Here is a 24,340-nt window from a genome sequence, read left to right on the forward strand (position 1 = left end):
TCAAAATAGGTAAAATCTGTTTTTTAGGATTCCAGGTAGGCTTGAGAAATCATCTTACTCAACTCCACATATTTCCCCAGAAAACAATGAGTAAGACAAAAATAACTGAAAAACTAAATACAACAAGGAGTGGGGTTGTGTGCAAGGGATCAAATCTTCTGTGTATATAAATCTTGGTAGGGGAAGTTATCTCTAGGATCCACCTCAATGAAAGCTCAACATCCTGCAATCAACACTAGCACATTAGATAACAGAAATGACAGTGTTGACGTCTGATCATCACTTATAAAAGTACAAACTTTGTTGATGAACTTAATGGAGGAACCATTTTCTTGCTTTATACTTAGATATACCTAGATGATGTTTCACCATGGAGGGCTATGTAGTTCACTCTATACTACTCTGGGTACCAAGTCTCTTCTTTTTAAAGACTTATTTATCATCTACTTACCTACCTACCTACCTACCTACCTACCTACCTACCTACCTACCTAATGGTTGTGAGCTGTCATGTGGGTGCTGGGAATCGAACCCCAGTCCTCTGGAAGAGCAGACAATGCTCTTAGCCACTGAGCCATCCCTCCATGCTCTCCAAGTCTTTTCTTGTTATACATATTTTAATAATTCTTGTGAGCAGTGTGAGGCAGTTTGGCTGCAGTTGGGCTACAGTTGGGGAAGCCAGACAGTGGTGTTGTTATTAAATGCAAGTGAAGATGACTGCTATATGTTGTGAAGAAAATGCAGCTGAAATATGACTGGTACAGCAAAGTAAGCATGCATTTAGTTCCACCAGGGACTGGAGGAGGGAGAAAGTGAACAGAGGAGACAGTGCAACTGAACTCTGAGAAATATAGAACAGTCAGAAGACTGAGGAATGCTGTGGATATTGCTCTGTATAAATATAAAGGTGACTGGCCAGTAGCCAGGCAGGAAGTATAGGTGGGACAAGCAGAGAAGAAAATTCTGAGATCAGGAAGGCTGAGGCAAGGAGACGCTGCCAGATGCTGCCATGAGTACCAACATGTAAGATACTGGTAAGCCATGTGGCAAGGTATAGATTTATAGAAATGGGGTAATTTAAGATAGAAAAACTGCCATGGCCATACAGTTTGTAAGCAATATAAGTCACTGTGTGTTTACTCAGTTGGGTCTGAGTGGCTGCAGGACTGGCGGGTGAGAGAGATTTGTCCTGACCATGGGCCAGGCAGGACTGGAGAAAACTTCAGCTACAGAGGAGGGAAGAAACTTTTTTTTTTTTTTTTTTTTTTTTTGGTTTTCTGAGACTGGGTTACTCTGTGTAGTTTTGGTGTCCGTCCTGGATCGTGCTCTGTAGCCCAGGCTGGCCTCGAACTCACAGAGATCCGCCTGGCTCTGCCTCCCAAGTGCTGGGATTAAAGGCGTGCACCACCACCACCCAGCCAGAAACTCTTAAGTGTCTGGAGAAAGAAGATGACAGGAATCTTTAAATCATTTTGCAGAGTCCCAAAAGCTGGGAAACATGGGGCAAGGGAACTGGAGATAGAGAACAGGTCAAAGAGCAGCCATGCATGGAAAATTAGATGGAAAGGGGTGGTGGTGATCCTGGTGTCACGGCAGTGGGGAGATAGATTCAGGATATTTGCCTGGGAGCCTGAGTTCTGAGAGGGGCAGAATAACCAAGGGATCCACAGGTGGCATCGCCAAGATCCTGGGACTGAGAGGTTCTCTGAGATGTAGATGCATCTGAGAGAAGAATTACGTTAGCACACATCTGCAGGAACTCAGGGAAGGACACTAGCAATCCAAACATTGGTCATCAACTCAGGAAAATTAGGACGTTTCCAGAAATTCCACGGATCCTAGTACATTAGAGAGCTTAGCAGCCACAGTATTCAAATGGTGCTTGTGCGGCTGTATGTGTACAGACCCACACGGGAATGTGTGAACACCATGATCAGATGACACCTGCAGATCCTAGGGGCTGAGCTTAAAAAATTTATAGTATTTTCTTAACAGCTAAAATATCTCAAGGAAAAAATTCTTTATTCATAAAGTATTTCCTAAGCAGAGACCCTAAGCAAAACTTCCTTCATTTAATTTCCAATTACTTAAAAAATGTTTTTAAAGAAGAAAATAATAGCAAATTATTTTAATTAAAAGTGATGGTAGATGCCTTGGACTATAGCAAAAACCAGTCTGTACGAGAGACTTTTTTGGTTGGGCTTGAGAAAGCTAATGGTTCCCATCAGTAATGATTAAGTGCTGACATGAAATACAACATGAAGTTGATTCAACTCACTGGTCAGCGTTTCTGTAGATCATGCTGAACAAACTTACTGTAACTGTACAAATGGAGTCTATTCCAGAGTTCCAGATGACCAGCCTCCCTGGCCTCTATGTTGGAGCCTATTTAGAGAGAGAACAGAGCTCCAGCTATTCTGTTAAAAATTCCACCTTATGTGTTGAGGATGGAGCCTGAGGTGACTGAGTGCTGACCTAACATGCAGGGAAGTCCTAGGTTCAATCCCTAGCATGACATAACATAACAGGAACCTATGTGCTCAGGAGGTGGAGAGAGCATGACCAGAGAGAGGTAAAGGTCATCAGCAGCTACAGAGGGAGCAGAAGGCCAGCCTGGGGCCCTGTCTCAGAACAAAACAAAATTCAATAGCCACTGGCAATATGCACTCTTTTAGGGTCCTAGCAAGAAAGGAGCAAGAGAGGGCTCCTTGCAGGCTGCATAAAACAACAGCTAATTCACTAAGTCAAGTCTGATGGACACTTGAGTCACAGATTTCATCTGTAGGAAACTGATTAACTTTATACTAGCCAACGTCTGCTTCATGTCCACTGAGTCAGCAGACAGAGTAGGGACTGTCATATACATGGTCTTATGTCTACTTCGATCAAAACAGTGATGGGGTGGTAGTCTCTGTCACCATCTACCTACCTACCCTCCCCATCAATTTCGGTTTAAGGGATGGAAACATGTTTAGTATTATCAAGGACAATGGAAGTAACCTGTTAAACTGTTATTTGCTGCCAGGCTGTGGTGGCCCACGCCTTTAATTCCAGCACTTGGGAGGCAGAGACAGGCAGATCTCTGTGAGTTCGAGGTCGGCATGGTCTACAGAGTGAGTTGGAGGATAGACAGGGCTACACAGAGAAACACTATCTTGAAAAGTCAAACAAACAAACAAACAACAACAAAATAAAAATAAGAACAAGAACAAAACAACAAAACTGTCATTTGCTAAACATCATAAATTTCAAATTATAAAAACCTCCCTCAGATATAAAAACCTCAGATATCATAGAGACTTAGTCTCAATGATTAGGGTGATTTTTCTCAAACAATAAAAGTTAGAATTTAGACCACATAGTTCATTTTGGCTGCTTCAAGGTAATGAATAAAGTTTGTGATTCTTCCCCAACCAGGCAGTGTAAAGAACTGATTAAACACACAGAATGCAGACAGCTTGGGACAAAGGCCAAGCTAGTTAATCCTTCACATATATAGTATGTAACATCCATCTCTATCAACTGAAGAGTAACCAGGCAGTTAGTTGAACTGTGTTGCAATGGAGTTATTTCTAGGTAACACTGAACTTCAGGACAGAGGCAGAGGGAAATGGGGAGGGAGGGAGAAAGGGAGAAGAAAGAGAGGGAGACAGGGGGAGAGAGACACAGAGAGACAGACCAACAGTTTAATTCTAATGACAAAGTAAATGGTTACTTATGTCCCACGTACTTTGGAGCCAGAAAACGGGAGGCCTGGTCTTCCAAAGAACCCAGCTTGAACTGGCAAAGTTTCAAGGCAACAATATTTGTTCCAAAATAAGCTATCCCCTTGTATTTCCACCCTATCTCACAACACCAAGAAATGCTTCCTATAATTACATAAAGTTATTTTTAAAGGTACAAGCAAGCACATTTAGTAGATGCACTGCCTGACACATTGGAGTAATTTTTCAGGTGTAATTTTTTTAATGGTAGCAAAAATTTCCAAACACGGTTAACTATTTTAAAGTGTACCATTTAGTTCATCCACAATGTGCATTCTCCCTTTCCCAGTTTCAAAGCTTTTTGAAAAAAAATTGTTTAGATAATATAGTCAATACTCCTCTCATTTTACAACTTTATGCGTGAGTGCTTTGTCTACATATACGTCTGTGCACTGTGTGTGTAGTACCCTAGGAAGCCAGAAGAAGACATTAGAACCCTGGAACTGGAGTTAGAGACGGTTGTGAGCCACATTGTGGATGCTGGGAATTGAACCCGGGTCCTCTGGAAGAGCAGCCAATACTCTTAACCACTGAGCCATCTCTCCTGCACCTCCCTCCTTGCTTTATTTTGAAGAATGGGTCTCACTGTGTATTGACGGCTGACCTGTAACTTGCTATGTAGACCAGGCTAACCTCGAATTCACAGAGATTTCCGTCTCTACCTCTCAAGTGCTGGGATTAAGGGCATGAGCCACCACACCTGGATCAAAACATAGAACAACAGCAAAAGCCTGTCTGTGCCTACAAAGTCTTCCCCATTTTCTCTCCAGCTCTATCCTGGTGCTCATCTCCATGTAATCATCTATGACAGAAATATCACTAAAAAGAACCAGCAGATATGTTTTCTCTTGTAAGGTTGTTAAGGTTCATTATGACTTTAATAACAAGTCCTGAAAGGTGTCAAGTCCTTGCATAAAAATACTACATGTTCAAATTTGCCGATGCTATACAGATGGTCTTTTATCCTGCTATAGATCGGGAAACTGAGGCTTCGATTGTCATTGTTGACCCAAGGCTACACAGCTAGTAAGTGGCTTTTCAGTGTGAAACCCATGATCTTACCCATTTGCAGAAATACCATGAAAAAGGTGAAGCCTTGTTGAGAATAAAAATGATCCACAGGTCACCTCTGGAATTAATATGGGCCATACATTACGGAAGTGCTGAATTCAGATTCAAAATTCACCAATTTTGAGCATGGATCCCCTTGATCATGAGTTTACTAAAGGCATTCAAGCCCCCCTTCTCACAGATGCTCATGCTGACCAATGGACTCAGCAGATGGAAGTCATCTGGGAAACAGCCCCTCTGTGGAACTGACGTCACCGGGAAACTGCTCATCTTCACCCCCAACATGTCTACTTGGTTCCTAGAGCCTTCCTGCCAATGTCCAGTCGGAGCACTGGGCATATGGCTATCTGTGAAGCCCACTGGATCACTGTCACCTCTGGATCAATGCCACTTGAATCAGAACCTGGATTTCATGCAACACTTTTCTGTCTGTCTGTATCAGGTACTTTTTCTTTGCTGTGATAAAATACCATGACCAAGATGGCATTGAGTGTATTTGGTCTTTCAGTTCCAGAGGTTTAGAGTTCATGATGGTGAAAAAAAAAAGGCATAATGGCAGGCAGCTGGAGCTGGAAACTTGGAAACTCACATCTTGACCTACAAGCAAGAGGCAGAAAGAGCTAACTGGGAATGGTGGGGGTGTTTGGGAAACCATCCCCAGTGACATACTTCCTCTAATAAGGCTACACCTTCTAATCCTTTAACAGTTCTACCCACTGGGGACCAAGTATTCACAAATATATAAGCCTAAATCTGTGAGAGACATTCTCATTGAAACCACCACATTCCACTCCCTGGTTCCCTTAAGCCCATGGCCATATTGTAATGCAAAACGCATCTAGTTCAGCTTCAAAAACTCCCCATAGCCTCAATGCCAGGCAAAGTCTATGCTTCTTCTTATAGCAGTCAATCTCTCAACTGGAAGTCCCTGTAAAATCAAAAGGTAAATCACCTATGTCTAACATACAATGCCACAGAATATACATTGCCATTCCAAAAGAGAGAAAAGGGGGCATAATGAGGAAATACTGGACCAGAGCAAGAACAAAACCAGCAGGGAAAACTCCAAATCCTGTAGCTCTGTGTCTGAAGTCAAAGGCTTAGCTGGCTCTGTCCTTCCAGCCTTGCTGACTGCAATCAATACACTTCTCTCTCGGGCTGGTTCTCCTCCCTGTCTATAGCTCCTTTTAGCAGATATTCCATGGCTTTGGCACCTCTCACATCTTGGGGTCTCCAACATAATTACAGGCTTCATTTTCACAGCTTCATGAAATGGCCTCTCCTGGCCTCCATGCAGGGACTAGCTTGTCACATGCCTGGCCTCAGGGGTTGTTCTTAACCTAGGAAGAAGACTCCACAACCCCTTTCCTCTCTTGTCCTTCGTGACTCTACAGCCAGATCCATGTGGATGACACTGGCAAGTCTGGCTGCCCACGTAGGATGGAGCCTGGCCCTTGGACCACATCTGCAGCAGCTTTCCTTTGCTGTTGCTTTGCAGGAACAGACAAGTCCTTAGGCCTTCACAGAGGTCGGAAGCTTGGTTGGGGCTTGCACTGAGGATACCACTCCTTTTATTCCATTTTATATCAGACCTGTCTTTATCTCTTTCAGTATAAGCCTTGGCTTCAACATTAAAAAAAGAGCATCTTTTTTCCCCCCAAAACTGTACATTTTGTATGTCTTTCTGCCCCACTTGCTCTTTCTCATTGTAGGTGTGCATAAAAATGATTACTAATAACCACGTGATGGAGTCAACATTAGGCTGTCTTAAAACTTCCTCAAAGAAATTTCATCTATTATTTTTCAGATGAGTCTCAGGTAGATTCTTAGGACAAGGGTAGAAAGCGGCCACATTCTTTACCAAAGTATCATAGGAATAATCTCTAGCCCACTTGCTAATATTGCTCCCCTCTGAAACCTCTTGAGCTAAATCACCACAATGTGCAGTTTTCTCAGCATTGATGGCATGTTAAGCACCTCTCACAGCGTTCAATCACTATTTTAGTCCAAAGTAGCAAAGTCATCATAGTCATTGTCTTCTACTTCATCTTTTTTTGTTGTTGTTCAAGACAGGGCTTCTTTGTGTAGCCCCAGCTGTCCTGGAACTCACTCTGTAGACCAGGCTGGCCTTGAACTCAGAGATCCACTTGCCTCTGCCTCCTGGGTAGTGGGATTAAAGGTGTGCACCACCACCGCCCAGCTATCCACCCCCAAAAAGTCTTCTACAGTCCTCCAAATACCAGCATGACCAGACCTGTCACAGAAATAACTCACTTCTGGTTACTAGCTCCTATCTTAGTTACTTTTCTACTGTAATAAAACACCGTGTGCAAGGCAATTATAGAAGGAAGGGTTTATTTGGGGATTACAGTTCCAGAGGAATTGTGTAATTGATATATTGTGCACCCCAATAAACTTATCTGGGGGTCAGAGAACAGAACAATCACTATATTAAACATAGAGTTTAGGCAGTGGTAGCACATGCCTTTAGTCCTAGTATCCAGATCTCTGTGAATTCAAGGCCACACTGGAAAAAGCCAGGCAAGGTGACATACACTTTTAATCCCAGCACTTGAGTTCTCATGTGTTGCTTGGGAAAGACATGCGCCTTTAATCCCAGGAAGTGATGGCAGGAAGCAGAAAAGTACATAAGGCATGAGGACCAGGAACTAGAGGCTTTTTTAAACTTTTAGGCTTTTTAGCAGTAGTTCGGCCGAGATCAATTTGGATGAGGACTCAGAGGCTTCCAGTCTGAGGAAACAGGAAGAGCTGAGAAGTTGGTGAGGTGAGATTGGATATGGCTTGTTCTGTTTCTCTGGTCTTTCAGTATTCACCCCAATACCTGGCTCCGGGTTCGTTTTTATTAATAAGACCATTAATATTCGTGTTACAGAATAGGAGTGTATCGCCATTATGGCAGGTGGTGTGGCAAGCAAGCATGAAGCTGAGGCAGCAGCTGATCCACATCCTGATCCACATCCTGATCCACAAACAGGGAGCAGAGAGACGCCCATTTGGGGAAATGGTGTTAGTCTTTTGAAACCTCAAAGCCTACCCCCTAGTGACACAATTCTTCTAACAAGGCCACACTTCATAATCTTTCCCAAACATTTCCACCAATTGGGGCCCAAGTATTCAAACATGAGTCTATGGGCCATTTTTATTCAAACCACCACACGGTCATATAAAAAAAGGGGGGGGGGCAAGAAATTGAAAGTTTAGTGATATTTAAGACAGTGAAGATAAGCAATACACTATCAAAAATAAACATCTCTTTCCTTTTAAAAAGATATTAACAGACAGAGACTAGATACCAGATGGTAAGAAGAAAGCAATTTACATATTGACGTGTAAGTTTTTTCATGTATGTTTTAGCTAGGGTTGCTATTGTTATGATGAAACACTATGACTAAAAGCAAGTTGGACAGGAAAGGGTTTATTTGGCTTACAGTTCCACATTGCAGTCCATCACTGAAGGAAGTCAGAAGAGGAACTCAAGGAGGGCTGGAACCTGGAGGCAGGAGCTGATGCAGAGGACATGGAGGAGTGTTGCTTACTGGCTTGCTCCTCACAGCTTGCCCAGCCTGCTTTCTTATAGAATACAGGACTACCAGCCCAGGAAAGGCACCACCACAATGGGCTGGGCCATGTCCCATCAATAATCAATTAAGAAAATACCCTTTGGGACTAGAGAGATGGCACAGCGGTTAAGAGCACTGACTGTTCTTCCAGAGGACCCGGGATCAATACCCAGCACTCAGATGGCAGCTCACAACTGTCTGTAACTACAGTTCCAGGGGATCCAACACCTTCACATCAATGCACATAAAATAAATTTAAATACATTTTTTGAAGATTTATTTATTTATTATTGTATACAGTATTCTGCCTGCAGGCCAGAAGAGGGCACAAGATCTTATTAAAGATGGTTGTGAGCCACCATGTGGTTGCTGGGAATTGAACTCAGGACCTCTGGAAGAGCAGGCAGTGCTCTTAACCACTGAGCCATCTCTCCAGCCCCAATTTAAATGAGCTATTTTAAAAAAGAGAGAGAGAGAGAGAAAATGCCCTTCAGACAGATTTTAGATAACTCTAGCTTGTGTTGAGTTGACATGAAACTAGCAGCATAGAATGTGGGACTCTGAGACAGGTTTCACTATGTGGTCTGAGCTGCACTCCAATTCAAGTGCCTCCTGCCTCTGACCTCTGTGTGCTCAGATTCCAGGAGTGCACAACCATGTCCTGATATCTCTGCATAACCCTTACCAGTCTCATAAGAGCTGAGCTCTATCCTATAGGAGCACTTGGGCTAGATCTGGTCAGCTTGTATTTTACTCAGTCCTTTCCAGTTCACTAAAATGAAAATGAATTGCTCTGAGATCCCAAGACTAAACTGCTCAGTCATAGCCACTTTTAAAATAAGCTAAGCAGTGACCAGGGTGACCCAGCATTTCACCACTGGACTTGGATGTCAAATCCAAACATCTTTATAAATAGCATGAACACGTACTTTCCTTATCAGAATAAAAACAAAGAAATAACTATAACAAATTCCAATGTAACTAAAATAAATGGCAGAAACATCACTTCACAATATGAAATAAGAGCACAAGTTACTATGACCAAGGAGACAACACTTTGAATGCTACAGTTACTAAGGGAAACACTGGGTTTTATACTACTTTTAAAAAATGAGCACCAAGTCACAATCTTTACTCCATTGGAGGCAAGGAGAAATTCTTGGATTTATAAAAGAAATAGGTCATGCATCTTCTCATTTAATCATTCAAAAAATAAGCTCTGGGTTCCACGTCTGATTGTGTGCCAGGGAAAGTATGACGACCTCTAAGTTATGTGACAAAAGTACTCTTTGTGGACTTGTGGGGTGTGGCTTAATGGGAGATGCTTGTGTAGCGTGTGTAAGGTCTTGTTTAATCCCTAATGAAAAGATAGAAGGTCGAGGGAAGAAGGGAAGTGAGATGCTGTTCTATTTAACAACTGAAGTCAGTGTTCTGCTACAATAAAGAATACCAGAATGTCTAAAGTCCTCAAGAAACAAAACAAACAAACAAAAACCAATATCCATGGAATTCACTGTACGTATGCTCTTCTTTCTTATTCTGTTGTTACTCAACAACACTCAAGGGCAAATGGCTCCTGTAACATTGAGTGATGTTGTCTTTGCTTGCTCATGGTCTGAGATGTGGCACCTGTGGAGGAAGAGGTGGCTACACTGAGGACAGAGCTTGTACTTTCCTGTACTGAGTGTAATGATTTGGTGGCCACATCCTGACATGAGTATGTCGCAGCAAAGGTCCATAGGGGTTGTGTATGGCCTGAGATGGCCAGAGCTTGGTAAACTATTAGGTATGTGGAATGCTAATACACCAGCAGAGACATGCTCTTTCAAAGAAATCAATACCACCTGAAAAGCATGGAGAGATGGGATCACCCTAAGCATACTGCAGGCTGTTATTTCAAGTTCAGTGAACAAGCTCACAGTGAGCATACATACCCTTTTCATTCTCTGGCAGAAGGAAGCCCAAGATGTTGTTTAGTTTAGTTTTTGTTCTTTCGTAAAATGTATTTTCTCTAAGTGTAAGAATCAGACATAAAATTTATCACTCAGTTAAAATGAGGGATGTTGTCAACTATTGTTTTGAAAAATAGTACAAATGTCTTGAAAACCAAGTGTTTCTTCAGCCAGCTCTCCTCAAAGCTGACACTGGCACTCAGGTCTCATCCACAGAGGTACTTAATAAAGGACCAGCAGAGTTCAAGTACAATGCTCCCTGGCAATCTACTTTAACTTGGGGATAAAGTTCAGGAACCCTGAAAGTGTGGACAGCCGACAGCATCCCAATGTCACTGGCAAGGATCTAAATGACAGATGGCTAAAAGCAGCTGTTGGAAAGTTCCAGTTAAATCAAATTACGGGTGAATTTTCCAATGTGTGCCAATGGATAAAATTTTCCATGCTATTAACAAAAGTAAGACTGATCAAGCCATCAGAAATTGGGCTGGAGGTATAGCTCAGTGCTGCAGAAAAAGCACACAGCCAGGGCTAACTCCCCAATACAGCGGGAGGGAGGGAGGGAGGGAGGGAGGGAGGGAGGGAGGGAGGGAGGGAGGGAGGGAGGGAGGGAGGGAGGGAGGGAGGGAGGGAGGGAAGGAAGGAAGGAAGGAAGGAAGGAAGGAAGGAAGGAAGGAAGGAAGGAAGGAAAGAAGGGAAAAGTAAGAAATTATTTCTGAATCTGCAACAAAGAAGTTGCAAAGGGAGGTGACCATGCACTTCAGGTCACTGCTGAGTGTTGTCATGTGTATACATGTTTGTCTGCATGTATGCACATATGGGCACCATGTGCATATCTGGTGCCTGCGGACGTGAGAGGAGAGCACGGCATCTTCTGGAACTGGAGTTATTTGCCCAATAAAGGAACGTGTACTTTAAAGCTAACTGTAACCCAGGAGCTTTTTTTCATAAAATAAGAAAGTGAGTGTTTACAATGAGCAGTACCATGTCCTTCCTGATTCCCCTGCTCATGTCTGTCTTCCTGGATTCCTTGGTATTCGCCCACCCTAGGGCTCATCCTTCCTCTTGGTAATTACTGCACAATCATTCCATAACACTCCAAACCTCTAACACACACACACACACACACACACACACACACACACACACACACACACACACACACAATCTCTCCTTGAATACCTGATAGGAATCTCCAGCTAAATATGGATAATCCAGAATTTTCTATATACCCTATGCCTTGGTGTGTCCATGTTTTTCTCCCTCACTATCCCCATAGTGAACTGAGTGACTACCACCAGTTGTTCCAGTGAAAATGTAAGTAAGAGTCACTCTGTTGCCTCTACTCCCTCATCATCCCTCATAGTGCACATTACACATCTGTTGCATCCAACAGGCTGCAGACCAGCTCTCTACACCCGACCTGCACTATAGGTGCTTGTCGTGGTCACAGCCTTCTGCACCCTACCATCTGCACTACCGGTGCCCCTGTCATGGCCACAGGCATTTCTCTCTGATCATCCTAGCTGCTTGCTTTGCTTCCGCTCTAGCCTCCCTGAAACCCATTCAGGGCAGAGGACAGACAGACAGAAGCCTGCTACCTCATAGCTGCAATGGCTTCCCATCCTTCTGCGGTGACCTATAAAGTTACACTTGGTCCCTGACCATCTTAGAAAAAGAGGCACCAACGGCAGAGCTCTGCTCATGATGAAGTCTGTGGTGGTGGCTCATGGTGTCTTCTCTCTGGAAAAATGGCTTTGATTCCAAAGGCCACCACTCACCCCTCCAGATACGTTTTCCCACTGTTCTCATCAAGGTAAATGCCAAGGCCCTCATTTTCCAGGGGACTCATGTGGTTGTTTTTTAATCTGTTCTCAATCATGGGCGCTCAGTTTGTGCCTCCAGTGTGGGAAAAAGACTCTAGGATCCTGCCAGAGGGACAAAAAGATGACAGAGGATTAAGGAAGGGCTCCAGACAGAATCCTTATTGTTGTGGTCCATGGCCAGTTCCCTGTGGAAAAAGTGCACGGGCACACCACAGCGGACAGACACAGATGGACTCTACAGTTTTACCTATGTAGGGAGAATCTATACAATTTAGTGGTGCAAATCTGTTAAGTCAGGGATGTGCTAAGATAAATGTTCACGGCCAATGCCTTGGGACAATGCCTTCACCAAGGCTCTTTCAAAGACCTATGTCGAGACCCAGACAAGCTATTTCTGCATTGTGTTCTCATCGGGGCATGTGTCTAAGGATGCAGTTTCTACGCTGCAAAGCACTCTAGGGACCAGTGAGCTGGCACATGTGAGGTGCTCTGGAGCCTGCGGCCCTTCCTGCCATAACCTGCGGCAGGGGTGAAATCTCTCCACAGTGAAGCCCACGAAAGCTCAAGGGTCCCAGAGCTACTCAGGCAGATCCCTGGAAGCTTGATGTCTTTGCCTGCCAGGTGTGGCCAGAGCTAACCCAAGACGGCGTACACAGCTGCCCGCCAGAGAAGCACAAGGCGAGCAAGTGGAAGCTCTGGATGCACGTATGACAGGGCAAGGGTGACTTGCTTAAAAATGTATCCTCAGAATTTATCAATGTAAGCCTCAAAACAGAGATGGTGTCCATGATGCTTTATCCTGAGTAGTTTTGGAAGGGAGTATAAAATACTGACCACACAGAAGGCAGACCTGGTTTGTGGAGCACCCGGCTTTGGTTCTAGAATGAGTAGCTGTGATGTGCTGTGAACTGGGAGGCTCAGACCACACACGAGTGATAGGCTTTGCTCTATAGCATTCGACTCTATCCTAGATGCCAGTAAACCAAGGCGAGAGAGTCCCAACTTGATCCCATCATTCCAAGGCAGGGATGCATCCTGTTCTTTCTGAATCGGAAAAGCACATGATTATTTATTGTAAGTTCCTTGAGATTTTGTAGAAGAATTTGTATTTAGAGCTGATTTAACTTTTAAAACCTCTTATTAAGCTCTGTCTGTGAGATGTTTACAGTTAGCATCTTAAAGTATGAAACAGGCTAAATTCTTCATGCCTGCAGGGCTGTTTCTGACTAGGGACAGAAGTGGAGAAGGGAGAGAGTGGGTCACAGGACTCTATTGGCCTGCTAGCGACCACAGCAGGTGAAAAGGCAGAGCCAGGCTGCAGAAGCCACAGAGAACAAGAGCAACAGTAGGCGAGGACAAGAGCGCCTACTGACTCTTACAGTAAGCAGCATGTTTAAGGCAGCCTGAGTCTAGCTGGACACTTTGGCCAATCAGTTGATTTTTTTTTGTTGTTGTTGTTGTTGGGTTATTCCTGTTCTCCCAGGTACAGGAAACTGAGCAATGCCAGGCGTTGGTTTTGTCTCCTACTTATGTGCCAGGCAATTCAGTCATGAAACAGAAAAACACAGATTATTGTCTTTCCAGAAAACAGAGTGGTTGGGCGGTTGTGGCACATGCCTTTAATCCCAGCACTCGGGAGGCAGAGGCAGGTGGATCTTTGTGAGTTCGAGGCCAGCCTGGTCTACAGAGCGAGATCCAGGAAAGGTGTAAAGCTACACAGAGAAACCCTGTCTCAAAAAACCAAAAAAGAAAAAAGAAAAGGAAAGAAAACAGAGTGAACACTAGGGAAATGGACTGGTTTATGAGAATGCAGGAATCACCAGCAAAGTTCTTAAATGGAAAAATAAAAGAAGACTAGGCAAAAATTCACACCAAATTGTGTTACAAAATCACCAGGAGCCTTTGTGAGTGACTGGCCACAGGCAGCCATCTGACTTTGAAGGACTGCTACAATGGTCTTTCACAGAGATTTCCTGAGAACACTACACAAACCCTGAAATAAAAACATTCTCAGAAATGTTTTCCTTGGAGCTAAGTTTCTGATGCTAGCCAAAGAGAATATTTTAAGAATCCCCCGACTACACTGGAGATGGGGTTAGAGGAAGGCCCGCAGAGAACGAGGTCTTCTGACAGCAAGGCCCACTCCATCTTTCAAGGATAGAATAAGAAAACTCACAACCACAACATGAATGGCAGCAGCAACCTGTGAACGCTGTAAAGTACCCAAGACTACATGCTGCCTGGAGATGCCAAGTAAGTTGGATATTAAACTAGAAATTTTGGCGACTGATCTTCCTAATGGTGGGAGCAACCATCTCTCTCCCACCATACAATAAATTAGCATTGACTTTCTTTTCAAAATTCAAGGAGGAAATCTCGGGAGGTGGATTAGTCAGTATAGCATATTCCTTGCAAGGGCGAGGACCTGGATTAAATCCCCAGAACCCAAGTAAAAGGTGAGGTACAGCGGTGGTGCACGCCTGTCATTCCAGCGCGGTGAGGCGGAGGTAGAGATAGGCAGATCTCTGGAAGTTCACGGGCCAGAGAGTCTGGACAACTTGGCAAGGCTCCCATGGGAGACCCTGTCTCAAAAAGAACCTAGGAAGTACCTGGGGAACAACACCGGAGGCTGACCCCACGTGTGCACCATGTATGCATGCTCCTGTACCTACATGTGTAGTCACATACTCGAATACACAAACATAAGCAAAGTAAAACACTGAGATAATGTAAGTGCAAGAAGCAAGGCTGTGCAAGAAGAAGCAATAATATCGGCCTTGTTGAAAACTGGTATAAATAGAGAAAAAGGTCTGGTTAATTTCTAGACTTAAATAGAAACATCGGTACAGATGTCATGGTAGAGAAGGGAGATCCCGGCAACTGACACAGCTATGCAGAGTTCCCTTAACAGATACCTGCTGTTTGTGGTGGACACTCGAATTTCCCATACAGTGCTGTGTTAAGCTATTGCTGGCACTTCAAGAGTTTTCAGTTTGCATAAGATTCGAGCCAACAAAACAGTGTTCTTAAGATCTGAAAGGGACAGTCTGTGGTGATACAGTACTCAAAGATTTGAAAGAAAGTTATAATACTGGATTGGATATGAGGCCTCCTTCATGGAGAGAAGTAAAGATCTCGTTCTGTTAACCAGGGCAAAAATCTATGGCTGGGCAGTCCCAGGCCCTAGTGAGGAACTTACTACCGACATTAAGCTGGGTGAGGCCAAAGTGCCATCGAAATAGTTATCTTAGACTGGCACTTCTGTCTGCCCTGCACAGAGGAGGCAGTGGCTAATAACTAAACTTGTACCTGAGGGTAAATGGCTGCTGAGTGCTCGACACCAACATCACCCTCTGCGAGGCCCAGAAGACAGCACAGAACAGAGGGTGCAAAGACAGCTGAAAGATGAGAAGCAGTTCTATGTCTCTGACTTACTTCACACATTGTTTCTGTATAAAACTATGTTGACAGTTGTGGTGGTTTGAATGGGAAAGGCCCCCATAGGCTCCTATGCATGAATGCTTGTTAGTGGAACTGTTTGGGAAAGATTAGGAGGTGTGGTCTTGTTAGAGTAGGTGTGTCACTGGGGGTGGGCTTTGAGGTTTCTAAAACCATTCCCAGTTAGCTTTCTTTGCTTTGTGCTTGTGGGTCAGAATATAAGCTCTCAGATACTGCTCCAGGGCCATGCCTATCTGCTTCTGCCATGATGATCATGAACTAACAACCATCTAAACCTATAAGCAACCCCTCAATTAAATGCTTTCTATTACAGGAGTTGCCTTGGTCATGGTGACTCTTCACGGCAATACAACAGTGACCAGGACAGACTTAAAGTAGCTCAGTAAGGACCCTTCTCTTGGAAGGATGGTTAAAATATAAAACACGCAATTCAGTTTCATGGAATGAAATCTGCACAAATATTAATTTAAGAAAATTAATAGGTGAAGGACCTATCCTGGACAGGTGATATTCCTTATCAGAATCGCAATATTAAAGATGCTGCATATGAAGTAGCATTCTTTCCTCTGCTTTATGTAGCTTGAGTTTTCCTGCCTTGCCCACAGTCAGGACAAATCTCTGTCACCCGCTCAGACCCAACCAAGCAAACACAGAGACTTATATTGCTTACAAACTGTATGGCCGTGGCAGGCTTCTTGTTAACTGTTCCTATATCTCAAAGTAATGCATTTCTACAAATCTATACCTTGCCACGCGGCTCGTGGCTCACCAGCATCTTCACATGCTGCTTGTCCTGGCGGGTGGCTGGCGGCGTCTCCTTCTGCCTTCCTGCTCTTTTATCTCTCCTCTCTGTTAGTCCCGCCCATACCTCCTGCCTAGCCACGACCAATCAGGTTTTATTTATTGACCAATCAGAGCAACTTGACATACAGACCATCCCCCAATACAGCCAAGTGCAGACTATCTCAGACACCTGCACTCAGGCCCATGGTCCTAATCATCCTCTATGCAAACCTGCTGGGTAACGCCACAAGGAACCCAAGAAGGGCTCCCACAGGACATACATTAACATCCCACAGCAGCTTTACTATACAAACACATGACCAGGAGCAAGGGCATAGAGGAAAACAGAACAGACATGGCCTCCAGTCTATAGGAAGCCACCAATACTAGTGAGTCATGAAGCTAGTGACTAAATGCAATTTTGATAAATCTTACCGAAAACATGCAATGGATAGTCTAACCTACAGCTTTTGGAGATGGGATCAGGTAGGATGAAAGAGGTGTCAAAGAAGATATTGAAACGAGAATGAAAACAAAACCACAGGGAACAACAACAAACCGGTCAGGTGTGTGGAGCATACTTTAATTTCAGCATGCAGGAAGCAAAGGCAGGAGGAGCTCTGTGAGTTCAGGCTCTCCTGGTCTACACAGTGAGTTCCAAGCCAGCCAGGGCCATAGTGAGATCCTATCTAAAAACAAAATGGGGGGGCTGGAGAGATGGCTCAGAGGTTAAGGGCACTGGCTGCTCTTCCAGAGGTCCTGAGTTCAATTCCCAGCAACCACATGGTGGCTCACAACTATCTGTAATGAGATCTAGTGCCCTCTTCTGGCCTGCAGGTACACATGCATACAAAAGACTGTAGCTGTATACATAATAAATAAATAAATAAATAAATAAATAAATAAATAAATAAATAAATAGAAAAGGAAAACAAGAAGAAAGAAAAGAAATGACAAGACAAGGATAAACTAGGAGATGTGAGAATGGCCCAGATCTAGTCAGAGGGGCCCAGAGAGCCTGTGCAGGGGAGAGGGAACCCATGCGGCTTTGGAGCAGGGAAGGAGAGAATGTAGAAAACATCAACCAATAAATGTAAGCAAGCCTCTGAGAAGGGCTACACCTTATCCTAACTGCCATGGCAGCCACTGAGTGACTTTACCTAGCAAAGCAGCATGGCCAATGCTAAGAGTTATTCTTAAATAACTTGGTCAGCTTCAAGAAGAATGATTTAATTAAACAGCTCTGATTTGAATGATCCATCTAAAGATAATGAGGTAACTGGAAAATCTGAGTGAGGAGCTGTCCTCTGGCAACTGTAAAGCGGTACTTGCAATGTGCCATGACTCTAAGCACCTCAGGGCAAAGTAATGCAGCTTGTTTCTGGAATGATCCAGTCCTGAAGGAGGAGAGGTGATTTAAAGAGGAGGTGGAGATGAGCCTTGAGTTAGGTGCTAAAGAAGATGAGAGACTGCTAGGGGGAGAGGTACATTCCAGAGGGATCATAGCCACTAGGGGTGGCAGTGGCATCATTTTGGTAGTAAAACTATTGACACTTGGGGATGGGAGAGAATGGAGTTTCTGCTCCATTTATGGAAAGGTCCATGAAGTAGACAGAGTAAAGCTGAGGAGGCCTATGTGAAGAACTGGCGGACACTGAGCAAAGGTGTGAGGATTCTAATATTGTGAGGTCCAAAGGGTACCCTATTTCCATCCCCCATCCTCCAAAATGGGCAGGCGCCCTAATTCAGTCCAAATTGAGTTTAGACCTAGCTCAGCCTGGACTATAGGAGGACTTTTGGCAGTTAGATAAGCATAAACATTTCTCAGGAACTTGTGAAACTGGTTCCCATCAGCCAAAGGAGTCATTTTGCTTAACTCTGGCAGAAGGGGCATATGGCTCTCCATTGACATGTAGCTGTGGCTGCATCAAAGGCCATGCTGGCCTCCAGGCTCCATCAGTCCCCATTTGTAAGTATGTGCTATACATTTCACAGCCCCCACCCTGTCTCCCTCCTGCTCCAGCTCCTCACCTTCCTCATAAGCATCCCCCACCCTCACTATTCCTGACTCTTTTGCTCTCCTCTGGCTCCCTCACTATGCACTATTCTCTCCCTTCTCTCCAAGATGCACAGCCCTAGTCACGTCCAGTTGGCTTCTTTTTCTTTCTGCTCTAGACTCTTCCAGATGCCTCTGGATGTTCTAATTTACAATAAAAACCTTGACTATCCTATGGAGTGGCAATGTCGGCAGTTCCTTTACTGTGCCCCCTCACATACAAGTGTCTTTCTGCAAGTTGACAGTGAGTGTTCCAAACTCTCACCTGGGCTCTCGTAGCTGCTCAACTCCCAGGAGAACAGACTGACACAGAATCAAGTATGGATACCTATGTTTGTAAAGAATACCCTTCTGGAGCCGGGCAATTGTTGCATGAATCCTAAATGGTCTTGTAATAAAAACCTGGAGCCAGATATCAGGGTGAAAGCTGAAAGATCAGAGAAGTGGAGCAAGCCACAGATACCACCTCTTACCTCACCAACTCCTCAGCCTGAAAGCACCAATTCCTGTCTCTGCCTTATATTCCTTTCTCTGCCCAGCCATATCACTTCCTGTTTCAACCTTCCTAGTGCTGGGATTAAAGATGTGTGATCCCAAGCTCTGGAATTAAAGGTGTGTGCTACCATGGCATGGGTCTGTTTTTCTTTTAGACTGGATGAATATTGTATAGCCCAGGGTGGCTTTGAACTCAGAGATCCAGACGGATCTCTGCCTCTGCCTCACGAATGCTGGGATTAAAGACATGTGCCACCACTGCCTGACCTCTATATCTAACTCTGGCTCTGTCCTCTGATCTTCAGGCAAGCTTTATTTCTTAGATTATAAACAGTATATTACCACAGGCAATGGTGGCGCATGCCTTTAATCCCAGCACTCAGGAGGCAGAGGCAGGTGGATCTCTGTGAGTTTGAGGTCTACAGAGTGACCTGGTCTACAGAGTGAGTTCCAGGACAGCCAGGACTACACATAGAAACCCTGTCTCAAAAAACAAAAGTGAATACTTTTTTTTTTTTTTTTTTTGGTTTTTCGAGACAGGGTTTCTCTGTGTAGCTTTGCGCCTTTCTTAGAACTTGCTTTGGAGACTAGGCTGGCCTCGAACTCACAGAGATCCACCTGGCTCTGCCTCCCAAGTGCTGGGATTAAAGGCGTGCGCCACCACTGCCCGGCTAAGAGAATACTTTTAACATTGTGCACATCACAATTTTAAGCAAAAATCTAAGTCTTTGTGCATGTTTTCCTGAGTGTGCACATGCATGTGGATGCCAGAGGTTCAAGCTTGTATCATTGCTCAGGAGCCACCCGCCTTGCTTCCTGAGATGCATTCCTCACTGGGACCTGCCTGAAGCTGCCTCCTCAGCGACAGGAAGGAGTCCAAGGTCGTGCAGCACACCAGGCTTTTCATGGAGGCCCTGGGATTTGAACCCAGGGCTTCATGTGCAGCAAGCACTTTAGCAATTGCAATTCTCCCAATCCCTCCTAAGCCTTTTGTAACAGAGAGCTGTGGGGTATGACACGGGGAAAAAGACTTTGAGCCATTCTTAAAAGTACATCTGCAGCTTGTTTTCGGGGTGTAATCCTACAGGATTAAATTAACCCAGTATTAATGTAATACATTCTTGGGTGAGGAGAAAGGAGCATGCGAGTCAACATAACACAAGCAGCCAATGCTGCTGCTCCCACTAGCAATGAGCTGACGGGCTTTGAAGTGACCCCTAGGCTGAGGATCAAAAGGAAAACACACTGACTGACAGACTATCACAATTTTTATCAATTATGAAAACGAAGACGACGACGATGATACATTTTTTAAAGACTGCCTTAAATGAACAAAAACTAATGTTAACGATACACGTATGCTTGGCAAAACCTATCCAAATGGGATTAGATGAACATGCTTCAGTGTTTCATCCTAAGCAAATCCATCTGTGCAAACAATCTCTGGGTTTTTTTTTTTTGGCTTCTGAGCCATCGAGAGCATAGTTCACATCACTCCTTAGTCAAACACACAGCAACACTCACTGGCATGTGAGAAAACCCAGTTTGTGTTTTTAGTGCAAGCCTGTTCTGATCTTATTTCCACTGGAGGCTGGGAGTTTGAGTACACGTTCGTCTAATCCCACCCGCCCCGCTTCTTCATCGAGCCTCGGCCTCGCCACACTCTGAACCGCTCTCAGTGTGTCTGTAAGAAGAACACCTTCCCTGGCTCTCACACACTTCAGGGTTCACAGGTTGCACTTCAGTGCACGTGAGCTTAGGCCCAGCTGCTCCTGTCATCGCCTCAGATCCAATGGATCCAGCAAACACCTCGTTTTAAAATAAAAGAAAACCGCAAATAAAATAAAACACCTCATTTAAAATAAAACAAAGTCGTAAAACGATGAGCATATGGCTTACCCATTCGTAAGAAAGAATCCAGCATCCTCTCGCAATCCCCATCAGCACGTTCAGGGTGCGGACAGACTTCCCCACCAGCACGTGGGTGGTGGACTCGCAGACCTCAGGTGAGAATGAAAAGCCTTTCAGTGTGTTCACCACCTGGATGATGAGATTCTGCTTCCTGCGGACCAGAGAGTCAACAGTCAGCCTTCCCGAAGTGTGCCCGTTAGACACACAGAGGCTCAAAGTCTGGCTTTATTTTAGTTACAGTGTTCACACCTTGGTTTCTTTACAAACAGGAACATGGGATTTGGGAAAACAAGGACCTTTCAGATCTCAATTCCAAGCTGATGAGGCTTCCCATGGTGTCTCCAGAGTCAAACAAGCTGTCCAGGGACAGCATCGGCATTGGAAGCCAGACTCCTGACATCAGTCTACAGCACACCAGATTATGCACTTTCATGAATTTTGAACCAGTGTGTACATGTACTTCTAAAATATGTGTGTGTGCGCATGTATGCCATGATGTGTGTGTGTGGGGGGGGCAGAGGACTACTTGTGGGGATAGGTTCTTTCCTTCTACCGTGATGGTTCTGGGAATGAATTCAGGTCACCGGGTTTGGCAGCAAGAGCCTTTGCTCACAACCATCCCACCAGCCCAGGAGGACTCCAGTTATTATTTGCTTATTTTACTTTGAAAATACAACATTATTGGAGTGTCAAATGCAGTTTTTCCCAATACAAAAACAAACAAACAAAAAAAAGACTCTAATTAAATTGTCTCTTTAATTCCCAAAGCTCACTGGCATCTTTAACCTGTCATTCTCTTAATTGCTGGCATGCCTTTCTGTTTTGTTTTCCAAAATGCTCTTCTAGCCTCCTCACACAGCCCTTTAGTTCTAATCTGCCTGCTTCTTTCTTTTAGTGTTTTGCTGATATCCATGCCCCCCCTGCCCCAGCATTGTTTGAAAATCCCCAGTGAGTCAGTGGAGACATGAGCTTTTCTCCTCTCCACTAGGGTACCACAATGGGTGGCCTGCTGTGCCTGCCCCAACCTTGCTGACTCCTGGGTGCTTCTCTCCCAGTCTTATCTCGTGTACATAGCACCTCAAGAGTTCAGCCTCTCCCTGTAAGAAGGGCTGACCTCCCTCAATGTCTAATCTTAGGGCTCCACAAAGCGGGTCTAGATGGCCCCTCCTCAACCGACCTGGAGACGCTGTGCTTGTTAGCATCTCAGAGAGGATTAAGTTTAGTAATATCTGATCTTGTCTGTTCCAAGCCTGGCAGCTACCAGCAGCTCATGGATGTGCTAATTGGGAACAACTGCCTTTTTATGGCCTTGTTAATCAATGTGGAATCAGACTGTCCAAGGTCTCAGGATACTCAAGAAGTGTAAGATGAGAAGGGAGCAGGGGACAGAGCAGCCAAGATGAAAAGTTTGCTTTTTAAATCTTTTAATGAGAAAAATAACTGGCTATCATTTTTTTTTAACTTACAGAATAATCAGGGACTTTATTACGTTAATATTCCGTATTTCTAGAGTAGACTATCTAAAGTGTTCATGGCACCTCAAAGGTATTAATAAAAACAAGAGGGCTCCTCTTTTGTGATACATGGCATACGGTGTTTAAAGCATTAGTGCTTTTGTTCACACGCCATGGGCAGGAAAAGGAGCCCACCACAAAAAGTGGTCTACACACACATGCTTCCTGCAGCATGTTTTTACTGAAATGTCCCAATGTTTTGATGAATGTCTTAAAACCTCAAGACCTATGATTGATACAAAAAAAATGTGGTTTTCCTCTTTAAGCACAAATTTGAAAATCCGTTGCAAAGAACACAGGACTATATATTTTTGTTGGATGTTCTTTATTGTGCTAAATGTTTAAGGGAGATGATAAGAGCAAGCCAGAAAGCCATTAACCCTTCCCCAAGATGCAGAGATAGCTGCCTTCGGCCACATGCAGAAAGCGTTCTGGACTGGTGTTTCTTCAAGATCTGTAAGGAAACGTTTCGACCCCCACTGCTCAGTTTATTGAACATTCATAGGGTGAAGGGGTGGACAAACAAAACCATTAGGAATTAAGCAAGCAAAGAGGACAGCAAAATAATTAATAAATAAATAAAATAAAATCTCTTAATGCTATGCAGAGGACCCAAAAAGCTTTCTGCACTCGATAGCCCACATTTAACTACATTTTCAGTTTCCAATGATCTTCTAACCCCATACTAGTTACATTGAATAAAAGTGATCCAGTCCAGTTCTGCGAATGTCCTGAAGGCATAAAGACCTACAGTATATACAAGAGAAGGCTAAATTTTACAATGAATAGAAAGTTATCAAAACAACAAGTACTTACTCAGATGGCATGCTTGTCATGACTAATGTTCTCATTGGCTAGAGATTTCAAAAGAGAAGAACAAAAAATAACAGTCAAAAATATAAAAAATTTTCCCACAGAAATAAACTTTAATAAGTTTTTCGAACAGTTACATCACTTAAACACAAACATTTAAGCACATATATATTAAAGAACTTTATATTCTTGGGGGAACAAAAAACAGCAGGAGATAGAAATTTAGATACTATATTAAAACCATTCCAAAACAAAACAAAACAAAAACCCCAGACATGATGGAGAAGAGCAGGAAAGCCCTCCGAGTACCTCCAGATGAGTCAGAGTGCAGACTTTAAAGTTAGGAAGGAGTGAGAAGGGTGCTTTAAAGGCTCGGCCACTCTTCCTAAGTTATGGGCAACCATGTCCTCTCGGACACACTCCTGTACAGTACTGTTTATGGTCAGGAGGGTCACATTCGGTGACAGGGGGCTGAATTCCTGGGTTGCCATCTGCTGTGATGAAAACTGTATGTATTAGGTGGTGGTGGTTGATGTTGAGACTGAGTCTTACTATATAGAACTCAACAACATGCTATGTAACCCAGGCTGGCTTTGAACTCCCAATCCTCCTGCCTCAGTATTAATGGGTACTACCAGATCCTGCCCAACAAGATATTTCAGACAGCTTTACTTAGTGTAATCTTGGTTGTCAATTCCTGGGACTTAGCATCACCATGGAAACAAACATCTGGGCATGTCTGTGGGGGATTACCAAATTCAGACTAACAGAGGCGGAGACCCACCTTAAAGGTGAGTGGAGACTCTTCCATTGACTGGGGCTCCAGACTGAATAAAGAGGAGCAAGCAGACTGAGCACCAGCATTCATTCATCTCTCTCTGCTTCCTGTGTACGACACATTGAGCTACCGTAAGCTCCTGCCTTCCCGGGCACAATGGACTGTGTCTTCCAACTGTGGGCCAAGATGAATCCTTCCTTACGATGACAGGAACAATAACTAATCTACTCGAGGGTGTGTGTGTGTGTGTGTGTGTGTGTGTGTGTGTGTGTGTGTATTCTGCAGAAAACGTAAATGCTATACAAATAAACTTATATGCATGAGTGAGCTACAGTCC

At 44.1% G+C, this 24,340-nt stretch overlaps 1 protein-coding gene across 2 annotated transcripts in view; it reads right to left on the reverse strand.

The window, feature by feature from the left end:
* Nucleotides 1–24,340, reverse strand: part of Mcph1 (microcephalin 1) — a 208,624-nt gene that overhangs the window by 117,352 nt on the left and 66,932 nt on the right. The window contains exons 10-11 of one of the 2 annotated variants that reach the window (XM_042262469.2): nt 23,229–23,266; nt 20,887–21,049 (exon numbers count right to left, since the gene is read on the reverse strand). In XM_042262469.2, coding sequence (XP_042118403.2) covers nt 20,887–21,049; nt 23,229–23,266 — 201 coding nt within the window. Of the gene's footprint in view, nt 1–20,886; nt 21,050–22,626; nt 22,892–23,228; nt 23,267–24,340 lie in introns of those variants that run through there. The other variant, XM_076553665.1, reaches the window with a different exon arrangement.

This window comes from Peromyscus maniculatus, chromosome 17 (genome assembly GCF_049852395.1).
Source record: "Peromyscus maniculatus bairdii isolate BWxNUB_F1_BW_parent chromosome 17, HU_Pman_BW_mat_3.1, whole genome shotgun sequence".
NCBI lineage: Eukaryota > Metazoa > Chordata > Mammalia > Rodentia > Cricetidae > Peromyscus > Peromyscus maniculatus.